The sequence below is a fragment of the Emys orbicularis genome, chromosome 12 (assembly GCF_028017835.1).
Source record: "Emys orbicularis isolate rEmyOrb1 chromosome 12, rEmyOrb1.hap1, whole genome shotgun sequence".
Taxonomy (NCBI): Eukaryota; Metazoa; Chordata; order Testudines; family Emydidae; genus Emys; species Emys orbicularis.
The window spans coordinates 1,462,599-1,480,594 of NC_088694.1; the positions used below are offsets into that span (position 1 = coordinate 1,462,599).

At 51.4% G+C, this 17,996-nt stretch overlaps 1 protein-coding gene across 1 annotated transcript; it reads right to left on the minus strand.

The window, feature by feature from the left end:
- Nucleotides 1–861: 861 nt before the first annotated feature.
- Nucleotides 862–17,240, minus strand: TTI1 (TELO2 interacting protein 1). The gene is made up of 7 exons (XM_065414206.1): nucleotides 14,936–17,240; nucleotides 12,900–13,103; nucleotides 11,831–11,979; nucleotides 11,187–11,327; nucleotides 9,449–9,653; nucleotides 8,585–8,672; nucleotides 862–1,126 (listed from the first exon to the last, which is right to left on the minus strand). Exons 1-7 carry the CDS (start codon nucleotides 17,238–17,240, stop codon nucleotides 862–864), a joined length of 3,357 nt encoding a protein of 1,118 aa, XP_065270278.1.
- Nucleotides 17,241–17,996: the final 756 nt, after the last annotated feature.

A 17,996-nucleotide genomic window follows, 5' to 3' on the forward strand; every position in this document is an offset into this window, starting at 1 on the left:
AAAAAATTTCGATTGGAGACGTGAACCCCTTTGGAAATCTTAGACCTAGTCTGTGGACCCCCAGGGATCCACAGACCACAGGTTGAAAACCACAGGACAAAATGATCAGAATGGTCCCTTCTGCCCTGAAAAATCTAGGAAGAGACCTGGGAAGTAAAACCTGCCAGTCTCGTTTTATTGCCCAAAGTGAGTGAACTGCAAAATATAAACTACCCCAATGCTGCTAAAAGGGACTTTAGGAAAATCTCTGCTGGTTTGATCATCTCAGCTCTTATCAGAAGCGCAGGTGAGGGATTTCCTTTGAAACATGATTTTATTTACATTGTTTCTTTAATAAGAAGCACTGCTAGAGACAGAGTTCTAACCCCGAAGAGAGTATCTGCCATATTGGAGAAGTTCCGGTCAGCGAGGGGAGGAAATTTCAATTCAAGTTTTCAGGCCATCATTTATAATCAGTGAAGAAGGGGATGTGCGTGTACGGTGGGGGGAGGTAGGGGAGGGAAGCAGTTGCATTCTCTGGCTTGGGGCAGCACTGGCAGGGGCATTCTGCCAGGGACCCCGGGCAGCAGCCCAGCGTTTTGATAATAGGGACGGGAGCGTCTTGACAATCTCCTTCTTTAGCCACAAAAGAGCCTGAGATGCACGTGTCCCTTTGGCCCCACGTGTGTGCAGGGGAGTGCAGGCCCGGCGTGTGCTATACCTAACTCACCCTCAAATGCCTTTGTTAACTCTGCCCTCAGGGAGCTGGGTCTCAGTCCTGGAGCAGCTCTCATCTTCCTCCGCAGCGATTCAGTCTGAGGCGATGGGACGTTCCTAGACAGCATTGCATTTACACCAGCCGTTTCTCGCTTCCCCCGGCCGCTATCCCAGGGCCTCGGTCAGCGAGGGGGGTTGCGGCTCAGGTGCCTCTCGGGGCCCGGCTTGAAACGCTGCTGTCTCCCGTCGCTGCAGCTCACCCAGCAGGCCCAGCACGTTGTCGGTGAATTCGGTCCGTTGCCGCCCCATCCCGCCTAGCTTCACTGGCTGGAGGCTGGGGTGGGGGGGCTCAGACGGGAGAGGGCAGCAGACCTCGTTCAGCAGGAGCCAGGTGGCGTCAGGGTCCAGACACATCAAATGGAGGCAAACGCTTCGGGGGGACGTGGGAAGAAAGGAAAGCAGAGTCAGAGGAGGGGCTGTCTGATCTTCCCCCACCAGGGCAGGTGACAGGCTCGGCAATAAGTGGGGCCATCAGATGGCTGCTAAGCCCGACAGAAACAGAGTTCAACAGTTTCACGGTTATTGGCAAGTGGCGGGAAACCTAGTCGCTATTCCCAGCAGCACGATATTAACGAACAAGCGGGCGGTGACTAATCGGTCTCGGGGCCGGAGAGCTCCCAGCATGACAAGGGGAGGTGCTAACTCAGCTGCTGTGAATTGAAGTCAATGGAGCGATGGGAATTTACACCAGCTGAGCACCTGGCCCAGTGGGCAGGCCAATCCCAGCCTGGTGTGAGCAGCCCCAGTGGAGGGAGGTTGCTGAGCTGATACAAGTGGCACATGGGAACACAGAGGACACGTGGATTAAGCCAAACAGCACGTTGAGTTTCCAAGAGGAAATGTGCTAATTTCTTGCTGCTGCTGGAGAGAGACGTTAGAAATAAGCCCACCCAGATGGGGCACAAACGCTGCTGAGTTGACTCTAGAATCCTGGACATGGCTTATGTGTTTGGTACGTCCTGGACCTGGTCTCTACCAACAACTAAACATCAGTTTAAAGAGAGCATGTGAGATAAGGTGCAAAGGTACTACCTAGTCCCTGGAGAGCAAGGGGTTAACCCCAGCTCAGCTGCCCCCTCCCCTTGCACAGGTGCTTAGGAGCAAGGTGATAAGATGGCTGCTTGGGAAGGGAGAGCTGCAGAGCCTGCCCTAGAGGCCAGGTCTGACTGCTGGCCTGGGCAGTGGTTCCAGGAGCTGAACACTTGTTGCTACAAACATTCTCCCCCAAGGCAGAGACCTTGCTGGCTGCCTCTGAATTTTTCCAGCTACCTCCCACATTTCATGGGGCAGAAAACGGTAACAAATTTCATGTTACAGAAAAGTGGCAATTTTTTGTATGGCTCTTGCTGCTGTGTGTCTGGCGTCCATCTTGAATTTGAATATGAAAGGGGAGGCGGGCGGGGGAGTTAAGTTTGGTGTGGGAACCTTGCATGAGAATTTCTTGTGGGTTCAATGTCAGAGCCTCTGATATGGGAAGGAGACGCTGAGCGTGACCTTAGGGGAGAGCAGGAGCTGCTGGGGCGTGAAGAGGCTAAGGGTTCATTTGCATGAGTCCTTGTATTTATTTATTTATTTCTTCTGTTAATTCTCCTGCTGTCAATCACCTTGGGTTTGACTTGGTTTGTCAGGATTTTGACGCATGGGAGGCAGATTGGGTTTAATTGGCACTAATCTCCATACCTGGGCCACAGGTTAGGCTAAAGGAAACAGGAATTGACATGCCATGTTGGCAGCACTGTCTAAGGCCCTCCTCCTGCGAGGGGCTAAGCATGATCTATTCCTCGGAGAGTCCATGGCAGTTGAGGGTGCCCAGCCTCTGGCAGGATTCAGACCAAGGTTTTAGTGCCTAAAGAGGCAGAGAGACACCTAATGGGGATTTTCCAAAGAGCCTCTGTGCCCAATTCCCATTGAAACCAAAGGGAGTGAGACACTTCTGAAAATCACACTAGGTGACTACATGCTTCTTTAGGCCCCTCCAATACCTAAAAATCTGGCCTCAGCCCTTATGCCCTGATCGTGTAATGAGAGCTGCATACATGGATCCCTCCTCCCGTGAGGATCTGACTGCAGGATCAGGGCCTTTGATCATAAGCTCTTTAGGGACTCTGATCTTTGCTTTCTGTGAAACACCCTGTGCGCACACTACAGCAGAGGTGGGTAAACTACGGCCCGCGGGCCACATCTAGCCCGTGGGACCGTCCTGCCCAGCCCTTGATCTCCCGACCGGGGAGGCTAGCCCCTGGCCCCTCCCCCGCAGCCACGCGGGCAGCGCTCTGGGTGGCACGGCAGTGTGTCTGGCTCCGGCCAGGGCGGCACGGCTGCCAGACATGCTGCTCTGAGCGGCATGGTAAGAGGGCTGGGGGGTTGGATAAGGGGTGGGAGATCCAGGGGGCAGTCAGGGGACAGGGAGCGGGGGGGGGGGGGTTGGATGGGGTGGAGGTTCTGGGGGGAGGGGTTGGATAAGTGTGGGAGTCCCGGGGGGCCTGTCAGGGGATGGGGGTGTGGATAGGAGTCAGGGGATGGGAAAATGGGGGGGGTTGGATAGGGGTGGGAGTCCCGGGGGACCTTTCAGGGGCAGGGGTGTGGATAGGGGTCGGGGCAGTCAGGGGACTGGGAGCAGGGAGGTTGGATAGGGGGTGGGGTCCTGGGGGGGTCGCGCAAGGGGGCAGTCAGGTGACAAGGAGCAGGGAGGATTGGATGGGTCGGGGGCTCTGAGGGGGGCAGTCAGTGGGCGGGAAGTGGGAGGGGGCGGATAGGGGATGGGGAACAGGCTGTTTGGGGAGGCACAGCCTTCCCTACCTGATCCTCCATACAGTTTTGCAACCCCAATGTGGCCCTCGGGCCAAAAAGTTTGCCCATCCCTGCACTAGATAAATATTAAATAAAAAATAAACACAGCTTAAAACCTTCCTAGCCTGAGCTGGATTTAACATAGTTGTTTTGCAGGGGGAGCATCGTGTATTTACGATATAGCCAAGGAAAAGACTGGCATGCCCAAATTCATCATTTCCACCTCGCTGTGGGAAGGTGCAAAGAAGCTGGATTGTGTGGGAGGAGAGCACTATCTGTGATAATTGGAATGGAGAATGAAATTGTGAGAAAGCACAGAGAGAGGTAAGTAGGTTTCTGTTTCATTGTGAAGCAGTAGACACTGTTCCTCTCATCTGAAATGCAAACCAAAGATCCTCTGCTAAGTGATTCACACAAACACGAGCCCCACGTCTATCAGAAATGTCCCCTGCCTGGGCTTTTATGCCTGAAGTCAGCGTACTTCCTATGCAATTAATTTAGACAGAAGTGCTTGGGAAAAGCTCCATTTTCTGACTGTGCTCTGAAGGGGTAGGGGTTTCCTGGGTACTTAGAACAAGTGTAGGAATAAGCTGGAGATGCTAGGAAGACTTCAAAGTAATCCTCCTGTTGCTGCGTAACCCCCCGTTACCCTACAAACAGCCAAAGAATCAATCTGCATCATTAACTTATAACCCATCTGGGGCTCCAAAAGACATAACGTCTGTATTACGTACACTGAACACCCCTCACCGCTCCCAGCGTGGTACTTCCAGAATGCAACATGACCTTGACTTCCAAACCGTGGATGGTCTGGGACCGACTGCGTCGGCACCAGTGCATGGTGCTCTGGGAAAACACATTGGGGACAGCCAGATCCTGGCCACCTGGTGCTGATCTCAGTCACCCCAGCTTTAGTTTAAGCCAGTGGGGTTGCACCAAACTAAATTGCTCCTGATTTACACTAGGGCAAGGGCAGAATCTGGCACTAGCCTTCTGGACGAATCACACAGCCAGAAGTTAGATTGTAAGGATGCAGCAGGTTTGCTAGGGCAGACACTTGAGCAGTCTCTGCTCTCTGATAGGATTCAGTGCCGTCTCTCCTCTCTACGCGCTGTCTTAGCCAGGCCCATCAGTGACTAGAGTCCACACATCCCTGGGGTGCGCTGCGGGGTCCATTGGGCCTCACCCTTAGCTTAACGATGGGCTGAAGCTGTATCTAAACAGCCCCGTTATACATGGCCTGTGCTGACAGGACGGATCAGTAATACAGCAGGTAACAGGGACTAGCACAGAAGCCGCTGTCTGGAATATTACCCAGCCAGTGTCAGCTTTTCCGCCCCGCGCGCGCACACACGTCTTACCTCTTATGTTCACAACAAAGACGTCCCACTCTCCTCCCCACTTCCCAATCAGCAGCTCCAGAGAGAGCAACTCTCAAGACGGTTATCTGGTTCCCAGAGGACTGGAGGCACTCAGCTCCCTGTGTGCCCATAATGGCCCAAGGCCAGTGATTATCTCCTGATAACCTGGAGTGCTGTGCAGCTTAAATAACAACTTGACTTTTACATTTTAAAACTTACTCTTAGGTTGCTTAGAAACGGCCTCTGTTTCCATGGCAAAGAATCCTGGGGTTAATCCAGGGGGTTGGATTTTTTGTAAACTTAAATGTGATTTTATTGAATTGTGCTTGGCGCAGGTGGCTGTTTTAGTGCACTTCAGCCCAGCCTGCGACTGACAGCTGTCAATACGTGTCCAATAAACTACAGCCCTCAAACCCAGGCGAGGGAGGGGCTTTACTGCTCAGTAATCAACTTGGGGAGCTAAAAGGTCCAAAAATAGCTTCTGCTTGTTCCAGTGGCACTGAACAATTTATCATGTTGGTGCAGAGCAGAGCTGGGCTATTCCGCTGGCTTGCCTTTCCCCATGTGATGAGCTTAGCCCTGCCAAGCACCCGGGCCAAGGTGATCAAGGCTGGCAAAGTGGAGGACGACTCTGGCTCCTTGCTTGCCTCTGTTGAATGTCCAATTAAAAAGAGCCCTGCCCTGCCACCAGGGCCCTACCAAGAGAAGGAACAGGGGAAGGTGGCCTTCCAGGAGTCTCCTGCCGCTTTACCCACAGTGGTAGCAGGCCAAGGTGGATCCAGAGCCATGCAGCTTCCCCCACCCTTCCCCATGGCTATTACAGGGACAATAACCCCAGCCTGGGCATAGTCACCAGCTGACAGCCACCTTGTCACACTGTTGGCTGCCCCCTATCCCCCCCTCAGCCGTGCTGCGACTCACTTTTTGCCAGATGCCATTTCTGCCTGCTAGGCACTGTGCGAAAACGCAGTCCCCAAACTCACTTTATCCCACTAGTTCAACTACCGGCTCCCACCATAGGATCAAACAGCCTCCCTATAGCAGGGTGATGTTCCAGATGGATCGTCCTGCACTTGCTTTGTGCAGCTGCTGCAGCTTGGCCACGGCTCCACCTAACCCTTCCCTCTCCCACCCCACCGACCCCTGCGCTCTTCTCTTGGGTGGGCGTTAGCACTCCCAGCTGGCATGCAGCATGTCAGAGGCTTTGCAACTGATTGCCCCATGACTCCTGCAGTCCCTTGTAACCCTGTGATACTATAAATCTGACCCTCGGTCTTGGCAGGTCATAAATCACGTGATACGAGTAAGAATCCAATAACCCAATCGTTAGTGATACTTGGAGCTGGAACGTGCCACTGCCCCAGCTGGTTCTAGTCAGCACGCCAGGGTTACGGCTGCCTGGGCGTTCTAGTTATAACCCTGCTTTTCAGCTGCACCATAACATTTTGAATTTTTGATCCAATCGGCTGGTAATTTTCAGACTTGCTCCCGGCCTAAACGTGAAGGGATCTGGTGTGAAAGGCTGAGTCAGACGGCTGCTGGAGCTATTTTCAAGCACTAGGGAATAAGGGAAAATACTTTCCTCGTTACTTTATAGATATAGATAGATATAGATATATCCATTTTTTAATTTTAAAAGAGCTCTAGTGCTGAAACGTCTGGCGACAAGAAGCTGAAGTCTGGCTGAGCCTTTTTAGCGAGGGAACAGTGCCTCCCATTGTTCTGGGGGAAACTGGTTTTGAGTTACCCAGGTTATGTCCCTTTGAAATCAGTGCATCATGCATGCCTAATGGTTTCTAATGCTAGTGATACAGTTAACTGTGAACCCCGCGTCCCAAAGCAGGGGAGGCAGTGCTACACAGGACTGAACTAAATTTTCTTATAAAAAGCCTGCCAAGGTTTGTGCATTGAACGAGACTCATGAAACCTTCAAGGGCTGAGATGTGCACAGATCAAATCTTCACATGCCCGGGCATGACACTAACCTCCAGCTGGCCACCAGAGCTAGGTGTGCGCTCAGGGAGCTGGCCTTCTGCTGCAGGCCTTGCCTTGTTCAATAAAAGCGTAGGGAATGACTGGAACTCCCGGGGGAGGGGGGGCAGTCCAGATAGTGCCCGCTCCTGGGTACCTTTATCTTCAAAAGAAAACTAAAATGGCAGTACGAGGGGAACACAAAGGCTACGTGGCCAACCGTCAAGTCAGGCACTGTTGGAGTTAAAGGCTACATGTGCCCTTAATTCCGCTCTCCTCTGTGCATGCCATACAGCAGGCTCTAAGGACCTGATCACAACTTAGGTCCCTAATTCAACACATCCCTGTTTTATTCCACAGCGTTTTAAGGTGCTCCGGGAACGATTAAAGCGCCAAATGTACTGCTAAAACCTGGAGTTAAGCTTTCTGCCCCAGCACAGCTTACAGAGAGGAAAGGGGCTCCCGCTAACTCGGGGGATTTGGCCCACAGATGACAAATCCATTGGAGACAGGGACTGGAGCCTGCTGAAAAGGACAACAGCCACCAAGGTAAAAATAACCCCCCATTCACCAGCCCACCAGTACAGATTAAGAGGGGAAGGCTGCAGTTTCTGAGAGAGCTTAAATCTGCACAGCTTCCCTCTCTGGCAGAGATGCTGGCCAACTGCACAAAAGCTTTTCATGCTGTGCCCTGTGCTCAGGGGAAAGGTGCCTGCTAGTTTTTTCCCTTTTAAGAATATTCTACCCTATAAACTCACAATGCCGGCTGCTTTCTGCCTGTTGTGTGAGACCCAGGCTAACACTGGGGAGGGAGGGAGGGGCTAGTTCCACAGGGAGAGGGAAGCCTCTGCCCCTTTCCTCCGGCAGAAAAATGAACCCCTGTTCTTATTCACCCTGTGTATTCTGTAGCTGGGCAGATCTCATTGACTGAGATCTTTTGTCTGCTCTCCAGGTGGCACAATAGAGCAGCAGTGATTTTTCACTGCAGCAACAAGCTTGCGACTCACCGGAGGGCAGGATCTGGTCTATCCTGAAGTATAACTTCTGTGAACACTTTGTAGATGTTAGTATATGTGCACCTGAGCCACTAGGCAGCTCACAGGGGTGGCGGGGGGGGGGGGGGGGGAGGAGGGGTTTGCCAGGAGCCCCTGAAGATGGGGAGGGAGCTTGTGGGGGAATGGAGGGATGCAAGGAGCCCCTGGCGTGTGCAGATCGGCCGACAAAAGCAAGGAAAAGTGCAGCCCTCCAGTAAGAGAAGTCAGGTAAACAAGCAGCAACTCCACAAAGTACATTCTAATGTATAAATCCAGACCCCCAGCCTGCTAAGAGCCCTGTGCAGAGCTGGGGTAAAAGCAAATGAGGCACATTCTCCTCCCTGCAAGTGGAGAGAAACTTAGAAAATAAAAAGCAACAGAGGGTCCTGTGGCACCTTTAAGACTAACAGAAGTATTGGGAGCATAAGCTTTCGTGGGTAAGAACCTCACTTCTTCAGATGCAAGAAAATAAACTCCACACTGCAGATAGGCTGGCTCTTCCGCTTCCACCTTTGGGTGGTGACTCATATTTCACCAGTGGTAGAAGGTACCTCTCATGGACCCCCTCCTCTGCAGGCTTCAGTGTGAATACGCTGGGCAGGGGGAGAAGAGAAGGGGACACCTAACTCCCTCCCCTCATTCAGAATACACCCTGTGTGTGTGTAGCGTTACCTCCGGGCGGCCTCTTGCAGTTTCACGGGTTGTTTGGCACTGAGGTAAATCAGACAGGCATCTGCTACTTTATTCAGGTCACTCTCGCCTGCAGAAATGGGACAGAAAGGAACAGCAGGAGATGACTGACACTGGTTAATGGGATCCGGGGCTTCTGCACCTCTCGCAGTCTAAGCCAGAGCTCTTCCTACCCATCCCCTAGAGAGGCCTGCTCTATAGCGAGGAAAACATCAAGACAAGAAAGGAGCTCTCAGCCCTGCAAACTCGCCTCTCCTCCCCCACAAGGCCGGGGACGCCCAGTGTACTGCAGCATGCTGCAGAAATCTGCCAGAATAGAAGGGTTATCCATGGAGTCGTCCCAAAACGAGACCGGCTCGTTGAGTTTGGGAAGGATGTCTGGATTCCAGCTCTTCATTTTGGTTAGTTCAGAGAGCAGCATGGCTTGGCCCCAGACCTGGCTGCCAGGGCTCTGGGGTTCTAATCCCCTTGTGACACCTTCTTGCCAGGTCAGAGACAGACAGGCTGACAAGGGGGGAGAAGGGCCAGCAGTCAGATCCTGAACCAGGTCCTAGGAGCCCTCCTCACCCCTTTGTCTCCCAGGGAGTCCAGGGCACCAGCCCCTCCATGTTGGGCTCTGATGGGGAGAGGTGAATGCTGAGACATGGCTGGAATAGGCGGAGCTGGAGTAAGGCTGGAGAATGGGCAGAAAATTAATCCCACGTGACAGGGACAGAGCATGGGCTTTGCTAGCCGCTGTGAAGAGTGACGGATGAGGCCTGCTGAGCAGAGGGACAAAGATCAGAGACAGGAGGGCAAGGCTGGGCAGAGATCTGACAGCTGACCTCGTCCTTCCCTGGTACTCACCCAAGTCCAGTTTCTCACACAGTGAACCCAGCCCCTGCAGCACGGCCAGCTGTAACTTGAAGGCAAGAGTATGGCTGTATACGGGTCCGGCTCTGGCACTGACCGGAGCCTGGGTGACAAGGGAACCGGCCAACTTGGGCAGGACGTCTTTGGAGAATCGTCGCCTCAGGAAATCGCCACACTTCTCGGCCAGGGTACATAGCACCTAGCAAAGAAACCCCACTGAGCCCGTGGTTACTGGGAGGGGAGCTCAGCGGTGCGCAGGGCAGAGTGGGAACGCACAACTCAGCAACACCCTCAGCGAGCAGGGGAAAGGGGAGTTCATCCCTGGATCGCGGCCTGTCGTTATTACAGCAACCTGCTGGCTGTATTCCCAGCGCGGAACCGAGCGGGGAGAAAGGAGGGATTTGTGCTTCAAACGTGGGGCTGGGAGAGCCGGGTCCCACCCCTGGAGTCCCTGTTACTTTGGGCAAGTCACGTAACCTTCTCCATCCCTCAGTTTCCTCATCTGCAGTTAGGTGATCGCTGCCTTAGCGCACAAGTGGGTCGTGAGGCTTAATTCAAAACTGCCAGGACCTCGGAGATCAGATAAAAGACGCCAAACTGCCATCATCACAAAAACAGTCCGCACTGCCAGCAAGCAAAGGAGAGCTAAGGCCAACTGCACAGGCAGTGAACGGACGAGTTTGTGAGTTACGAACAGGAAGATGACGTAACTTATGCTAACTCATCCCTAGAGAGTGGGGTGGAAAACGTATCTGTGCTGGGGTCCTCAGCCTGGGCTCAGCTTGTAGAACTGGGGTCCTGCATTGGGCATGGTCCAGTTATGCCTCACTGCAGCATTTTCTATCTTCTGTAATTTAAAAGGACACTTTCAAAGGACTTTTCATATTTTTTTAAAAAACCCTCCCTGCTGCTTATAATCATCCCTTGAATAGCTGAAAAGGAAATCTGTTCTGTCCAGCGATTTGTCTCTTCCTTTACCCAGGCACACCCGGGGAGTTTATCATAGGGCAGCTCTGAAATTCTAGGGTGCTGGCTGTTGGTATTGTGGAGGCTTTGTCACTGCAAAGGCTTCATACTCCTCCTCAGCCTGGATGGAAAAGAAGGTAAGTCAGCCTGGGGAGCTGGTGACCTTGCAGGTATCCTCATAAATGGATGTTTTATTGCCTGGCTTCCTGGGAGCAGGGTACTGCTGGAACGCGGCAGAGTGCACTGCCGGACTGATGAGGGTGGGAACAGTTTTTAACCTTTTTATTAACCTGAGCATTTGCGTTAAGTGCAACTGCAAAACCACCTCCCAAATGCCTCAGCCACAAGGAAACCGCTCCCCTCCAGGAGTAGGGCCTCTTGTCTCCGGAGGTGATCCCCCAGGGGTGCCAGAACCCACAGCTCGCATGAGAGTATACCGTGCCTCTGACAGTCAGCCCCTTAGGCTGTAAAAGGATGGGTCTTCCTTTCCATTCCTGCCCAGCCCAACACACTGCACCCAATAAATAATCATTCATAATGCTCTTCCCCATTAGGAGGGCATCAGTATCTCATTCATGGGCAAAGGGCACTAAGAGTGTACCTGCAGATACAAACCTACACTGTGCAGGGAAGCACCTTTGCTCTGCACCGTGTGTTTAAAATTCATTCTGTACAGTGAGCATTCTGCACGTGGCAGGGTGCCAGCTCTGTGGCTTGCTCTCTCTGCTGTGGCTTGAAGGCCATTGGCCAGGATTCATCGTCGTACCTTGAAGGCTCTGAGCACCGCCAGCGGGTCGTCGTTAATCAGCCGGGTTACGAGAGCCGGCCAGGCGCGATGAGCCAAGGGAAGCAGATGGTTTTCATGAAGATGCAGCACAATCACGCAGAACTCCAGCACGTCCAGGACCTGCACAAGGAGAAGGCACAGCTCTGACAGGCTGCTACAGTCCCCCCTGCCTCTCCGGAGAGCAGAGGATGGAAGAGTCTAAAGCAATGGGATCCACCTCTGCCTCTCCCTGAACGGGGGGTGGGGAGCTGGGGAGGAAAGCCACGGGGGCAGGAATGGGTGGGCTCTACCTGTCACGGGACAAGCTATCAAGCTCTGATGCCTGACACTAAGCGGTTTGAGAGGCTGAATTCAGTCTCCTTGGCGCAAGGCAGCCTCCTCTTTCACTCTCTTTTTATCTAGGCTAAGGCTTGCCAGCACTTGGAGCCTCTGCCCTGGCAGCGGTGAGATGTCAAGGTGGGACTGGCCTCCTCCTAGCGGCACGTCTGGTACATCCTGTGATTCCCCCCCACTCCCCCCCAAGCACAAGGTAACAGTCCCCATAATGGGCACCCTGAGCCTCTGCAAGGCTGGGCCCTTTGGTGCTCCCTGTCACTATGGTGTAGTGCATGCACTGTGCTAACCTTCAGCCGCACCCGCAGACTCTTGTCAGACAGTAAGTGGATACATCTCTCCATCACATCCTTTGCTATCTGGGCATGGGCTGGCAATGGAGTCTCTCCCTCCGCACTGGAGTTGTTCATCTCAGGCTCAGGAGGGGGGGCCTGCACCTCTGGAAGACAGGGCACAGTTCGCAGCGGTAGGAATGAGCGGGGAGCCATAGGCACGTGCCTCATGGCAACTGGCTGACCCCCACTGCAAGGCTCTTATCCAGCGTCCCAAAGGAGACCCGGGGCATTTGTGACTGCAAAGCCTGCGCTCTCTGGGGCTAAATGCCAGTTTGTGAAATTCAGCAGCAGGAGCAGTGTGTGTGTTATAGGAGAAAGGAAGATTTTGTTTCCTTTATTGGACTGACATTTGCAGTCTGTCCTCCCCCCCCAGACCCCTTTATTTCCAATTGGTTTTGATTAAAAATGAAAGACCTGGGAGTTTAAAGGTCAGAATTGCAGCATGGCAGAGTAATGAGAAGGCAAATGTTCCCTCCTGGAAAGTTTCTAAAGGGCCTTGGCTGGAGTCAATGCTGGGGTGGGGGTGGGGGGGAGAGAAGAAGAGGTGCTGGGGTCCTGAGCCAGGGAAGAGACAGCACAGAATTCCAGCAAGGGTGGGAGGAAAAAGCAGCAATTTTCCAGGATTTTGCTATTTTGTATGCTGAATACCATGCACCATGTGTCCTGCTACCAAAGCACTTGCTCTAGTTAGTATTAGCTAGGGCCAGACTTGCAGACTATGGTACGACTGGCTTGTGGCTGTGACCACTGGAATCTGGCCCCTGGTTATCTGCTGCTGGATCAACATTCGGTCTACAACTACGTGGCTGGTTTTCCCTGGGCCTCACTGAGCACAGATCACCAGACAATGCACTATATGTTCCCAGCAGTGTCCGCTGTGGATTTAATTCCACTCAAAATGGAGCTGAGCCCACAGAACTCATGATTCTGAGTCCCAGCCTGGCTTTGAGCCCCCACATCCCTCCAGAGATCAGTGGCTTTACCAAGCTCACAACACCCCCCAAGTTACACAACCAGTACTGACCCTCTTCCTCCTCCTCCGTGGCTGGAAGGTTGCCCTCTGCAATCTGCTTCTGTTTGATGTAGTCCAGGAAGAACTGTTCCACTTCTTGCACCATGGGGGTAATTACAGACCCTTTCTCCTGCTTCTGGGATGAAGAGCTGCTCTGCTGCTGTAGATTCTGCTCTTGTGGGTGCTCCTTACCCTTCACCACCACGAACCACTGCACTGCAGAAGAGAGGCACGAAGTGTCACTGAGAACCCAGGATTCTCTACCCATGTCCGCTATGTACCAAGCAGCCTGGACGTTGTGAACAGACAGAGACTGTCTACAAAGTGTGAGGCAGAGAAGCAAAAGCTACCTGACAGAGGTGAGTCTTAGAACTAGGCCCTTGCAATCAGACAGCCGGACTACAGAGAGGAACTGGCTCAAATCCAGCCCTGGCATAATAGAGGGCAATCTCCATTAGCTTCAACAGAATGTTAATGCAAGAAGTAAATCTGACCCTCTATCCCTCTTCCAAAAAGGGTGTCAGGTTCTGCTGCTGCAACCCCAAAGAGTCCATCTACACTAGGAAAATGTCCTCTTGATGGCAACAATTGGGTCCTTCCAATCCCTCAAGTGGGGCTGAAAACAGTTTTGTGGCTTATGTAGAGAGGGCCAAGTCTTTTTCAACACCCATTACAGACGGTGAGCTTGGGACCGTCTGTTCCACGCTCTTGCTGCAATGGGTGCTGAGAATGGTGTGGCCCCCTCTGCCCCAGCTGGGGGTGTGGGGAGGGCTCCTGTTTGGTTGAAATCCATAGTGCAGATAGAACAGGAGTACTTGTGGCACCTTAGAGACTAACAAATTTATTTGAGCATAAGCTTTCGTGGGCTACAGCCCATTTCATAGGATGCACAGAATGGAGATTCTTTGCATCCGAAGAAGTGGGCTGTAGCCCACGAAAGCTTATGCTCAAATAAATTTGTTAGTCTCTAAGGTGCCACAAGTACTCCTGTTCTTTTTGCGGATACAGACTAACACGGCTGCTACTCTGAAACCTGTCAGAGTGCAGATGTGAACCGAAAGACGAGGAGAGGTGTAGTACAGCGAGAGAAGTTTGGCAGGAAGTGTGTAACTGAAACATACCCTCAAAAATCTGTTCTAAAACTGACCTTCAGAATATTCTCCAGTACCACACGGGCCTCTCCAAATGGAGGATTAAATACTGAAACTCAGAGGAGTCATTTGAAAATATACTTCTTTAACCAGGCAAGAAAGCAAAAAGATGGTACACAGGAACTGCCAGTCTGGTTCAGACCCGAGGTCTGTCTAGCTTAGAGTCTTGTCTCTGTGCTTCAGCGGAAGCGGCAAGAACCCTGGGGGATAATTGCCCTCCCCACCTGCCCCAGGAAGGTCTCAATGATCCCCCATAATTAGAGACTGGCCTAAACGTGACATGGGAGGTGTTTCTCTCCCCAATATTGTTTTTTTGGCATTACGTGTTGTAACTCTGGATATTCTTGTTATCCATGTCTGAGATTCTAGACCCTCCTCTGACTGCCGGAATGGAAGGCCCCAGACACTGTTTCGCTGTGGACCTCCACAGCTCCCAGGAAAAGCAGGAAAAGTTTTTTTTTTTTTTTTTTTTTTTTCAAAAACAAACTGCGGAATCTGATGGTTTAGTTCTCCTGTTCTTCCCCTCCCTCAAACCTGCCAGGAAAGGCTTCCTACTTGCCACTGGTGACTGGACTTCTCATGCCTGGCTCCTGGATAACTTTATTTCCCACAGCTATCCCTCCCTGGGTCAGCTACTCTCAGCGATACTAAACCCTCTGGCATGTGGGACATGATCTTGCGTCTCTGTGCTGAATCTGCCTGGAACGTCTTCGGGCTGAGCACAGTTCCAGCACCACTGGCTTACCAGCCCAACGCTCAACGTATGGTAATGGTTGTGCTTTCTGGAAACTGCTGCTGGGCTATGGGAACATTCCAGCAGTGCTCAAGGGGTTAAAGAGGGAAATTCTTTAAGTGACAGTAAGACAAAATTATTCAAAAGGCAGGTTATTTAGATACCTAAAGCTGCCACTAATGTGGACAGGACCCCAAGGAAGGAGGAAGCTCGGTCGTCATAAAACTGATCAAGGGCAGCCAGGACATCTCGGATCACATCCTCCACCAGTGGGAGAAGGCTGGCATCCGAATGCCTGAGCATGGCCTCCAGGACCCGCGAGGCGTGAGGCTGATGTGCCACCCGACGCAGGTTTAGGGAAATCCCATTCACCAGATAGTCCGAGTTAGCATTAATCAGATTTTGCACGGAGTCATAGCCACAGGCATGGCAGACATCCACCATGGTTCCAGTCGCCGTCTGACTAATGAGCAGAGTGCTGTCCCCGGCCTTTTCAAGCACAGGGTAGAGGACTGATGCTAGAAGCAAGCGGAACTCTTTCCCCAGCACATACGCAAAGCAGCCAACCCCCTCCAGCTGGATGCAGATCTGCCAGATATTGCTGTTCATGGAGCGGATGGTTGGGCTTGGGTCTGAAGAAGGGGAGGAGGATGAAATCAAAGAACTGCTGTGTGCACCTCTTGGGATAGCACGTACTCTTGAATGTTTCACAGTTAACTCATCGCTGGTTCCCTCAGCGTCAATGCTGGTGATCAGATACCAGTTTGCCTGGTCAGTAAATTCTTCGAGGATGGATGTTATGGTCCCTTTAAGGTCTTCCATGCTCACTGCAGTTTCCCTTTCGTGAAGAACATCTACCCCCAGTCCAGCAGCTCCTGTGATCAACTCATTGAGGACCATGGCAGCTTGCTTCCGGTACACAACAGATTCGTTGTATAGCCCCATGAAATGATCCACTAGCAAGTAGAGGTTCCCATAGTAGCCAAGTACCCGGCAAACCTGCTGAATGAGCAAGAAAATCCGCTCATCAATGAAGAACCGGAAGTATTTCTTCTGACCTTTGCCATGCTGCAAGGAACCCAAGGGCTCACCTAGAGAGTCTTCAGGGCCCCAACGTCTTTCTTCAACAATCTTCACATCAGCTACATCCAGCTCCAGAACTTGCATCAGGGCTTTGGAGAGACGCTGGAGGTGGGCTGCAGAGTTGAGCACAATGTTCACCTTGGGGCCCAGCAGCTTCAGGGAGCCGAGTAATAAGCTCAAGGTAGAGAACTTGCCTTGATCATCCTGGGAGTTCATCAGACGTGGAAGGGCTGTGGCAAGGGAATGCAGATTCTCTGACAGAACATCAGCAAGAGCCCTGTTCTCAGCTACTGTTCTCAGCTCCGCAATGCTCCTGAGAATCTCATGACACTTGCTTTGGACCTCATTGCTTTCATCATTAACAAGCCCAACCACGGCTTTTAACAGGTGACCAACTGATTCCACCAGTGACTGACTACACTTCAACATAAGGAGATGGACCAGCTCCACCAATTCCATCCTGACCTTCCAGTGAGGGTGAAGAGAAGCAAATTCAACTATCTTGTGGATAAGGAGAGACAATTTGTCTGCAGTGCCTTTTACCCAGTCTGGTCCTCTATGGACCACAAGCTCAGATAGTCTGCTTTGTTCCACTGAAGGCTTCTCTTCATCCTGTGTGATTGTGGCTAGTTGTTCATCTGCCATTACCAAGCAGACAGTTTGATAAAAGAGCCTGATGGCAGAAACAGTGACCATATGACCTTGTTTGATGTCTCCAGTAATAACCCGGGACAGGGCAATAGAGATCCCAGGTAGAAAAGAAGCAAACAAATTCCCACATTGTCTTGTTTCAACCGTGTCTAGGAGTCTATGATGCTCCTGGCAGTCACACTGCAGAATTAGGACCTGTAAACACTTTAAGGCAGCCAGCTTAATTTGCTTTGCTTTCTCTTGTTCTGCCAAGGCCAAAAGCAAAGATACAGCAAATCCTAAGTGAGGAAGGGTAGAAGCCTGATACAAAGTCAGGATAATGTCCCCATAAGCTGAATGCATCAGGACATGGAGTGCTTGGATTACAGTCAGTTTTAATTCCTCTGATAGTGGAGCTGGTGGCTGCAAACCAGAAGGAGAAGATAGACACAGGCAGAGCTCAGAAAAAAGCTCCTGAAGGAGGTCCTGCTTCTTCACACATGTTGTTGAAAGGATGGACGTGATGCACTGCACCACACTCTGGACAAGACTCTCCCGTTTGGGTCCTGGGGTCTTCAGGGTGAACCTCAATGGGAAAAGGACGTACTCCTGCAGTTCCTGCAGGGCAGAGTCACTGACTGTCTGGAGCTGAGCCTGCAAGCGTTCCACATTCTCAGCAGTCTGCACCTTTGTTAGCTGTACACAAACTGGGCGCAAGATCCCGAACGCTTCTTGTGGGGTATCAAAAACTGCCATTGTCCAGCAATCCTCTCATGTGTCTGTAGTGATCCTCCTGCAGGAAGGAAAGAAAAGCAATACTTGCTTCAATGAAAGCAACCTTAAAACAATTGCAATCTGTTCCTTACTGATTAGCCAGACCTACTGTGCTCAGAAAAGTGTGACAGTGTCTATTGCAAAGCAAAAGGTAATTCAATTCATTTCTCTCTAAGTGGTATAAAAAGCATTCAGATTATTATACAGGAGCTCTTTAGGCTTCCACTCTAGAAGTGCTTTGAGACCTATGGATGAAAAGCATTATATAAGAGCTTGGAGTTGTTGTTATTATTAGAATTAAAAGTATATACTCACCCCCCATCCACCCTTACCTATAGAAATCTATAACTTAATGTGTTTACGTGAAAATGGTCTATGTTAGTCACGTCTGACTCTAAGAAAAATAAATAATTACTGATGATTGGTTTTTAACACAGCAGGTATAACACAGCAGCTATAGACCCAGGGGAAGAGGGCAGTTCCTTAGCTCAAGTACAGTGAATGTTTGTTTTGTTCAACATTTCTCTTTAGTTTCTCCAGTGTTTGGCTCCATCTCAACCAGATTTACAGCAGTGTTTAACTTTGGTTTTCAAAAACACTTTAAGCATGAGTGTAACCAAATAGGATTGTAATTGTGAAGACAGATTTTTAAAGGTACCTAGATTCTTCCAGATGCAGACAGCAGCCTAGTGGGATTTTCAAAAGCATCAAAGGGACCTAGGCACTTCTTAAAATCCT

Bases quoted from the DNA above. Each gene is read 5' to 3' on its own strand.
- TTI1 (XM_065414206.1), bottom strand. From the start codon at position 17,240: ATGGCAGTTTTTGATACCCCACAAGAAGCGTTCGGGATCTTGCGCCCA. The intron at 13,104-14,935 runs GTATCTAAATAA...TCTCTTCTGCAG, and splicing joins CACATTAGTGGCAGCTTTAG to TGCAGTGGTTCGTGGTGGTG. The intron at 1,127-8,584 runs GTAACGCTACAC...GTCCCCCCGAAG, and splicing joins CTGCAAGAGGCCGCCCGGAG to CGTTTGCCTCCATTTGATGT.